The following is a 9,605-nucleotide window of genomic DNA, read 5'->3' on the forward strand; positions in this document are numbered from 1 at the left end:
TATACCTGGGTGGTTTTTTGTAGTTATTTATGGAAAGCCTTACGTGTGTCTATATGTTTTGATTCAACAATTTCACTTTTAGGAATTTATAAAAATAATGCAAAAGAACACCACAAGTGAGGCTACTCAACTTAACATCACTTAAAAAGGAAACTATCTCATAAATGAACTCAAGAATACTCATTGCTGGAGGATTGGTTTACCTTAAAACACATTCTCACCCAAATTAGCATAGTAGAGGTTCACTGTGGTGAAGAGGTAAATGGGGCTTTTGCTTGTGTATCTTGATTTATTTAGTAAAGTACTGGTATGCCTCTTGTTGAGGGTGAGGTTTTGGGTCATTTAAAAATTTGTTCGGACTTTCTTGTGTTTTCGGTAGTGAGGTTTTCTTGTATAGTGAGGGTGGGGGAGCAATGAAAATGTTTAACAACAGGAAAAATGGAATGCAGCCTGGTGATTTTTAAGTGCCTTCCCCCAGCCCCAGGCAGACAGAGGTTGACGGTTTCCTCATTACAAAGAGGAGTCACTCCTTTTCTTTTCTCTAACCTTTACCCTTTTATTTTTCTGCAATAAGATTAAGTATGGTTCATGGCTAGATTTGTTAGAGGTCCCTCTGAGCTCCAGAGCAAGCCACATGGAGCCTGTATTTTCAGGAAAGTAACTTCAGACAACCTAATAAGAAGAAAACAGCCAGGGCCCAAAGATGTCTGCTTGTCACTGAACTATAATTTCTTTCCCCAATTACTTCTCTTCTGCCAGCTGGACCATGTCTTGCAGTGCCTCACCCAGGAGACCTTCTCTATTCCACAGTTTGAGCAGGAGCAATAACTCACTCCTAAAGAAGTACTTCTCTAGTCTCAGAATGGAGCATGGATGTGAGTCTCACACAATGAGGATCTTTTGTGTGTGTACATATACAAGTTACAAAGATGCTCTCTTGACTCATTAAAGTATTTACTATGTAAACAGAATAATTCATGCTGATTCTGAGATGCAATGTTTTAGGCTCATTCTAAATGTAACCAGTGAAGCTACTTTAAGGCTATGTTGATCCATATTTTCTACTTTTTATACTTCAGTACAATTAATATTCTATGCAGAACTTCAGTCAGGGTCTACTAAAACACAGGACATATTTTACCAGAATGACAACTTATAATCTAATCAATAAAAAATTCTTGATTGTGTGCATTTTAATTTACCTTTTAGGTTGGACCTAAATTCCTAGGGTGTGTTGGTTAGTTTTATGTCTACTAGACACAGCTGGAGTCATTTGGGAAGTGTGAAAATGCCGTCTTTTTTTTTTTTTTTTTTTTTTTTGCTTTATGGAAAATTTATTACAACTCTCCAGCCGCGCATTATTTCTTCTTCTCAACGTCTTGCTCTGCGGCTTCTTTCGCCCTCTTTGCTCGGATGCCGAAGAGCCGGGCATTGGCTCGGGCCATGCGAAGGCTGGCGAAAGCCTTAAAGTTCTTCTCCTCTTCCGTGATGGCTCTGGCCTTCTCCTTTTTGTACACATTCCGGATGGGCATCACAGGTCCTGTTAGCTGCGTGGCCAATTTAAGTTCTTCAGCAGAACTGTCTCCCTTCTTCGGAGCAGAAGGCTTCCTGGGGAAAAGTATGAGCTTGGAGCGGTACTCCTTCAGGCGCTGCACGTTGGCCTGCAGTGACTCCGTGGATTTGTTTCGCCTCCTTGGGTCCACGGAGATGCCGATGGTGCGTGCCATTTTCTTGTGGATACCAGCCACCCTGAGCTCCTCCAGGCTGAAGCCCCTGCCAGCCCGGACCTTGGTGTGGTATCTAACTGTAGGGCACCTCACGATGGGCCTGATGGGACCGGACGCGGGGCGAGGGGCGATGCGGCGCGCTTTCGCCTGCCGGGCCTTGCGTCTGCGGATCTTGCGGGCCGGCTGGTTGAACCACGTGTCCACTCGCTGCTGCCAGTCCTTGTGGAAGTGGGGCTTCAGGATCATGCCATTCCGGCTGGGCGCCATGGCTGCCTCCTGTACAGGAGAACGGCCGAGCGGAAAGGGTGAAAATGCCTTCTTAAGCTTGGCCTATGTAATGGCGTGAATGAAAATGGCTCCCAGAGACTCATACTGAGTGACATTATTAGAGAAGTGGACTTGCTGAAGAAAGTGTGTTACTAGATGAGGGCTTTAGGTTTCAGATGCTCAAGCCAGGCCCAGTGTTACTCTCTCTTCCTGCTGCCTGCCATCCAGGTACAGAACTCTCAGGTACTTCTCTAGCACCATGTCTGCCTGTGTGCTGCCATGTTTCCTGCTATGATGATAATGGGCTAAACCTCTGAAGTAAGTCAGCCCCAGTTAAATGTTTTGTAATGTTTTGTTTTAAGAGTTGCAATGGTCCTGGTGTCTCTTCACAGCAATAGAATTAAGATAACCTATAATTAACTTCGTCAATTTTTTTTATTAGTAATTGATGTGTGAAGGCCCAGACCACTGTGTGTGTGTGGGGGGTGGGGGGGGTAATCATCACTGGGCAGGTGTCCTGGTGCTATGAGAAAGTAGGCTGAACAAAACATGAGGAGGAAATCACTAAGCAGCACCCCTCCACAGACTCTGATTTAGTTCCTGCCTTGAAGACCTCCCTGACTTCCCTTCGTGAAGGACTCTGATCAGGACATGTAAGTGGAAATAAACACTTTAGTCATGGTATTTTATCATAGAAATAGGAACTCTGACTAAGATTAACAGTGAAATTAGAAATTATCTCTAGAACTGTCTGGTTCTAGGAGTGAAAGAATAGCTCAACTCAAGAACTAGACAGTAACATGAAAAGCAGAAATGACCCTTCAAGAAGGAAACTGTCATTGGATAAGGGATGCCCCAGTGCAGACTTTTCTGCAAGAAAATGGTCTGAGCCAAAAGGCAAAGAGCAGCTAGAAACAAGAAGAAAGCCATAGTGTTGGTGATTAGATGTTCAGGACAAAGGTGTAGAGTGGCTGAGGGGTTAGAAATCTGTGAACATGTCATGGCAAGGAGGAATCCTCCAAAAAGAGAGTCCCCAAATCTGTATAAGCTCATTCACATCCTTAGCTAATCCTAGTCTCTCTCTCTCTCTCTCTCTCTCTCTCTCTCTCTCTCTCTCTCTCTCTCTCTCTCACACACACACACACACACACACACACACACACACACACACACACACACCCAGTGGGAGTGGGGTGCTCTAAGAACAGTAGAAAACAACTGTTGAAAGGTTTATTTCAGTTGTTCCCTGCAATAAGAGAGGTGGGGTCTGGCATGCTGAAAATAAGTTAGTTAGTAATTATTAATTTTAAAGCAGTACTGAAATAACCACAATAGATTTTATTATGGGGATATAATGAACTTTGGGTCAGCTTCACATTATAAATCTGTGCTTTTTCTTTTGTGTGATTTTCAGAGGAGTTGAGCAGGAGCAATAACTCACTCCTAAAGAAGTACTTCTCTAGTCTCAGAATGGAGCATGGATGTGAGTCTCACACAATGAGGATCTTTTGTGTGTGTACATATACAAGTTACAAAGATGCTCTCTTGACTCATTAAAGTATTTACTATGTAAACAGAATAATTCATGCTGAACTTTCCCATCCCTCTACTTCTTTAACTGAATTAGAGAAAATAAAACAATTCAAATTAAGGGTAAAAAGTACTTTCAAAATTAATAGAAAATCTCAGTAGAGAATCTGAAATTGTCTTAGTTGCAGTTCTATTGATGTGAAGATCATGGTCAAGGCAACTTGTATAAGAGAAAGCATTTGAGTGGGGCTGGCTTACTGCTTCAGAGACTTAGCTCCTTAGCATCACGACAGGGAGCATGGTGGCCTGCAGACTTGGTGCTGGAGAAGTAGCTGAAGCATCCTGGTCTCCAAGCAGAGAGAGAAGAGAGCGAACGCTCAAAGTCCACTCTCAGTGACACACTTCCTCCAACAAAGCCACACCTTTGAATCTTTCCCAATTAGTGCTATGTCCTTGTGAGTATTCAAATATGTGAGCCTCCAGAGACCATTCTTATGCAAACTACCTCATTAAAATTATGCACTGACATAAAAATGAATACAATCACATTGAGATGTAGAATTTCAAATAATAAAAATTTATGGTATAAATTTAACAGCAAGCATAAAAAAAGCCATGTAAATTAAATGATTAACTAAATCTGCATTCCTCTGTAAAATGCAAAGTGCAGAGAATAAAAAACAGTAAGTAAACAGATCTTTAAGCACCATTCAGCACTGCTGCAAAAATGTAGTAGACATATAGTCTCACAAAGAAGTGGGAAAGAAAATAGAACAGAATTTGTAAAGATGATGATAGATTAAATATATTGGTTTATAGACATCCAGCTGACTTCAAAAAGATAAACATTGGGAGTATAATTCTTAGGCATATCATAGTCTAACTGTTAAATATCGATGACAGAAAAATCTTGAAAAAAATACAAAAATGACTTGTTCTCTCCAGTGTAGCATTAATATGAATGGCCTGGGTTTTGACCAGACCTAGAGAGGACTTCAATGCAGGGATGAATTGTACAGCTATGAAAGGAAAAGAAAGGGTCAGCTCTGAGTTCTGTGCCCAATGAAAGCATCCTTCAAAACTAAAAGTGAGATAAAAACATGTTCAGGTAAATGAACAGAAAATCTCTCACACACTACAGAGATAGCTCAAGACAAAGAGACCTACATTAAAAAGTCCTAGATACAGTTATTAGTAAAGTCCACTAGAAATCCAGAGCTTACTTTTCCTTTGATCTGAATATCATATATAAAATTAAGGAAGAGAGAATTTATGTTTTGTGCAGAACAAAAATATATGAAAATGAACATTTGTGTTTCTCTGCCTCCTGACCATATGTAAGCTTCAGCAGCAGGCACTTCACAACCATGATGAACTTACCACTTGGACTGTGAAAAAAATAAGTTTTCTGTCTTTAAAACACACACACACACACACACACACACACACACACACACACACACTCATACACGTATACCACAGTTACACACTCTCACACACACAAACATACCACACCACACACACATCACACACACACATAGACACACACACACCTTCACACACCCCCTCACACACAAACATACCACACACACGTTCACACATACAAACATACTATACATACATACACACACACACACACACACACACACACACACACACACACACCATTAAAAAAGGAAGAAGTAAGTTGAATTGTTATATCATAAGGTTTTTATATTTAACAAAAAGCAGAAAACACAGTTCTGACAGTAGTGTCCAGTTTCCAAGGAAACCAGGCAGACATAAACCCAAATACTCTGAAAGAATTAATAAAATTGTCCTGGAAAGAATAGGAATTCAAGGCCCATACCTAAACATAGTAAAAGCCATATACAGCAAACCAGTTGCTAACATTAAACTAAATGGAGAGAAACTTGAAGCAATCCCACTAAAATCAGGGACTAGACAAGGCTGCCCACTCTCTCCCTACTTATTCAATATAGTTCTTGAAGTTCTAGCCAGAGCAATCAGACAACAAAAGGAGGTCAAGGGGATATAGATCGGAAAAGAAGAAGTCAAAATATCACTATTTGCAGATGATATGATAGTTTATTGAAGTGATCCCAAAAGTTCCACCAGAGAACTACTAAAGCTGATAAACAACTTCAGCAAAGTGGCTGGGTATAAAATTAACTCAAATAAATCAGTAGCCTTCCTCTACACAAAAGAGAAACAAGCAGAGAAAGAAATTAGGGAAACGACACCCTTCATAATAGACCCAAATAATATAAAGTACCTCGGTGTGACTTTAACCAAGCAAGTAAAAGATCTGTACAATAAGAACTTCAAGACACTGAAGAAAGAAATTGAAGAAGACCTCAGAAGATGGAAAGATCTCCCATGCTCATGGATTGGCAGGATTAATATAGTAAAAATGGCCATTTTACCAAAAGCGATCTACAGATTCAATGCAATCCCCATCAAAATACCAATCCAATTCTTCAAAGAGTTAGACAGAACAATTTGCAAATTCATCTGGAATAACAAAAAACCCAGGATAGCTAAAACTATCCTCAACAATAAAAGGACTTCAGGGGGAATCACTATCCCTGAACTCAAGCAGTATTACAGAGCAATAGTGATAAAAACTGCATGGTATTGGTACAGAGACAGACACATAGACCAACGGAATAGAATTGAAGACCCAGAAATGAACCCACACACCTATGGTCACTTGATTTTTGACAAAGGAGCCAAAACCATCCAATGGAAAAAAGATAGCATTTTCAGCAAATGGTGCTGGTTCAACTGGAGGTCAACATGTAGAAGAATGCAGATTGAACCATGCTTATCACCCTGTACAAAGCTTAAGTCCAAGTGGATCAAGGACCTCCACATGAAAGCAGACACACTCAAACTAATAGAAGAAAAACTAGGGAAGCATCTGGAACACATGGGCACCGGAAAAAATTTCCTGAACAAAACACCAATGGCTTATGCTCTAAGATCAAGAATCGAAAATGGGATCTCATAAAACTGCAAAGCTTCTGTAAGGCAAAGGACACTGTGGTTAGGACAAATCGGCAACCAACAGATTGGGAAAAGATCTTTACCAATCCTACAACAGATAGAGGCCTTATATCCAAAATATACAAAGAACTCAAGAAGTTAGACCGCAGGGAGACAAATAACCCTATTAAAAAATGGGGTTCAGAGCTAAACAAAGAATTCACAGCTGAGGAATGCCGAATGGCTGAGAAACACCTAAAGAAATGTTCAACATCTTTAGTCATAAGGGAAATGCAAATCAAAACAACCCTGAGATTTCACCTCACACCAGTCAGAATAGCTAAGATCAAAAACTCAGGTGACAGCAGATGCTGGCGAGGATGCGGAGAAAGAGGATCACTCCTCCATTGTTGGTGGGATTGCAGACTGGTAAAACCATTCTGGAAATCAGTCTGGAGGTTCCTCAGAAAATTGGACATTGAACTGCCTGAGGATCCAGCTATACCTCTCTTGGGCATATACCCAAAAGATGCCCCAACATATAAAAAAGACACGTGCTCCACTATGTTCATCGCAGCCTTATTTATAATAGCCAGAAGCTGGAAAGAACCCAGATGCCCTTCAACAGAGGAATGGATACAGAAAATGTGGTACATCTACACAATGGAATATTACTCAGCTATCAAAAACAACGGCTTTATGAAATTCATAGTCAAATGGTTGGAACTGGAAAATATCATCCTCAGTGAGCTAACCCAATCACAGAAAGACATACATGGTATGCACTCACTGATAAGTGGCTATTAGCCCAAATGCTTGAATTACCCTAGATGCACAGAACACGTGAAAATCAAAAAGGATGACCAAAATGTGAATGCTTCACTCCTTCTCTAAAAGGGGAACAAGAATACCCTTGGCAGGGAAGAGAGAGGCAAAGATTAAAACAGAGACTGAAGGAACACCCATTCAGAGCCTGCCCCACATGTGGCCCATACATATACAGCCACCCAATTAGACAAGATGGATGAAGCAAAGAAGTGCAGACCGACAGGAGCCGGATGTAGATCGCTCCTGAGAGACACAGCCAGAATACAGCAAATACAGAGGCGAATGCCAGCAGCAAACCACTGAACTGAGAATAGGACCCCCATTGAAGGAATCAGAGAAAGAACTGGAAGAGCTTGAAGGGGCTCGAGACCCCATATGTACAACAATGCCAAGCAACCAGAGCTTCCAGGGACTAAGCCACTACCTAAAGACTATACATGGACTGACCCTGGACTCTGACCTCATAGGTAGCAATGAATATCCTAGTAAGAGCACCAGTGGAAGGGGAAGCCCTGGGTCCTGCTAAGACTGAACCCCCAGTGAACTAGACTGTTGGGGGGAGGGCGGCAATGGGGGGAGGGTTGGGAGGGGAACACCCATAAGGAAGGGGAGGGGGGAGGGGGATGTTTGCCCGGAAACCAAAGAATTATTATTAAGTATTAAATAAATTAAAAAAAAAGAATTAATAAAATTATTTGACTATTTTGTTACTCTTAAATAAGGAAAAGTGGAGAGGAAAAGGCAGATCAATGGAAAACCAGGAGGAAAATGGTGGACATTATCAGTCATGAAAATAATTAGATGTAAAAAAAGTAAGCACTCAATGAAAAGACAGAAGCTGTCACACTCAGATATACTACTGCCCCATCCTCCCACCCCAGAACTGGGTATTGCACCTAGGGCCTCAGGCAAGCTAGCCAAGCATTCTATAACCCAGCCTAATCCTAGCTTGTTCCCACTCCCTATTTAGAAAAAATAAACAAACAAACAAAAAGAAACCCCAAAACAACACCAACAGAAACCACTTTTATTTTGAGACAATCTCATTAGGTTATGCAGGCTGGCTTTGAACTCAGTGTACAGCCCAGGCAAACCTTGAAATTGTTGTTCAAAGCCCTAGTCTCTGGAGTAACTAGGATGACAAGCTTGCGTTAGCAAGTCGGGCTTGTGGGCTTGCCACAGATGGTGTCCATATGTTGTTCTCCATGAGTGGCCATGGCTTAGAGGTTTGGAATGTGGCTGTGCAGGAGTGGCCACAGTTCCAGTCATCGTACCAGTGTTCACAGGAAGCTGGAACCTGAGGCTGGGCAAGAATGGTGTGGCTTCAGGGTCCAGGCTGCACATATGTGCTCTCCAACAGAACTGAGGTGCTGACACTAGTGGTAGGGGCTGGAGTAGGGTTGATGGTATGGAATCAATGCTGCTCCTGCTCTGAAACTTTGGTAGGAGGTAGATTCTAAAGCTCATTGAGTACTAGCTCCTTTGGTGTGCGTGAGGGGATGAGGGAATGCAGTAGCAGCTCTCTTTCTGGGAAATAGGCTTTAATTAAGCTAGCACAAAGGGTTTCTAGGGTTCACTGCAGAGCAGGTAGCCAGAGGATCAAGGAGCACAGGGCACGAGCCACAGTGAGTACCAGCACAAGGGACTGGAGTCAAAGCCTATGAAGTTTGCAGCTGCTGAGCACTGAGGAGGCCCTCAGTGGCAAAGGCCTTGACTTGGTAGGACAGTGTAGAGTGAGCCACTGAGTTTGTAATGACCTCTGTTGTAAAGTTGATAACTATCAGTCTTAGCTCCTTTGTTCCTGAGCGAGAGAGCAAGGTCTCTGCCAAGCAGCCCCTCTCATTTCCCACTCTCCACTTCAATGTTGCTCAGTTGTGTGGGGATATATTCTTAATTGGACTCCTGAGCTCCTCTAAGCTATTTTTGTTCATGGTTACTTTCTCTCTCTCTCTCTCTCTCTCTCTCTCTCTCTCTCTCTATCTATCTATCTATCTATCTATATATATATATATATATATATCTGAGATATTAAACTGGTAGATCCTACTCTGCAATATTGCCCAGGTCAACTTTCAACTATAAGTTTGAAAAGAGATTGGAGATGATTGAATTGTAAAAAACGCCTTGAAAAGTGGTCTTTCAAAAACAGTCACTATGGACTGGTGAGATGGCTCATGCCTCCCTGAGACTCACTTAGTGGAAAGAGGCAACTGATTCTCACAAATTGTCTTCTTACCTCCATATGTGCATTGTGTCATATGTCTT

At 41.7% G+C, this 9,605-nt stretch overlaps 1 protein-coding gene across 1 annotated transcript; it reads right to left on the reverse strand.

Moving 5' to 3' along the window:
- Window positions 1–1,357: 1,357 nt before the first annotated feature.
- Window positions 1,358–2,031, reverse strand: LOC100359922 (60S ribosomal protein L13-like). Its single transcript, XM_087563998.1, has one exon. It carries the CDS (start codon window positions 1,992–1,994, stop codon window positions 1,359–1,361), a length of 636 nt encoding a protein of 211 aa, XP_087420124.1. The 5' UTR covers window positions 1,995–2,031; the 3' UTR covers window position 1,358.
- Between the last annotated feature and the right edge of the window lie 7,574 nt (window positions 2,032–9,605).

Source organism: Rattus norvegicus, chromosome 8, assembly GCF_021556685.1.
Source record: "Rattus norvegicus strain SHRSP/BbbUtx chromosome 8, alternate assembly SHRSP_T2T, whole genome shotgun sequence".
In the NCBI taxonomy this organism is placed as follows: domain Eukaryota; kingdom Metazoa; phylum Chordata; class Mammalia; order Rodentia; family Muridae; genus Rattus; species Rattus norvegicus.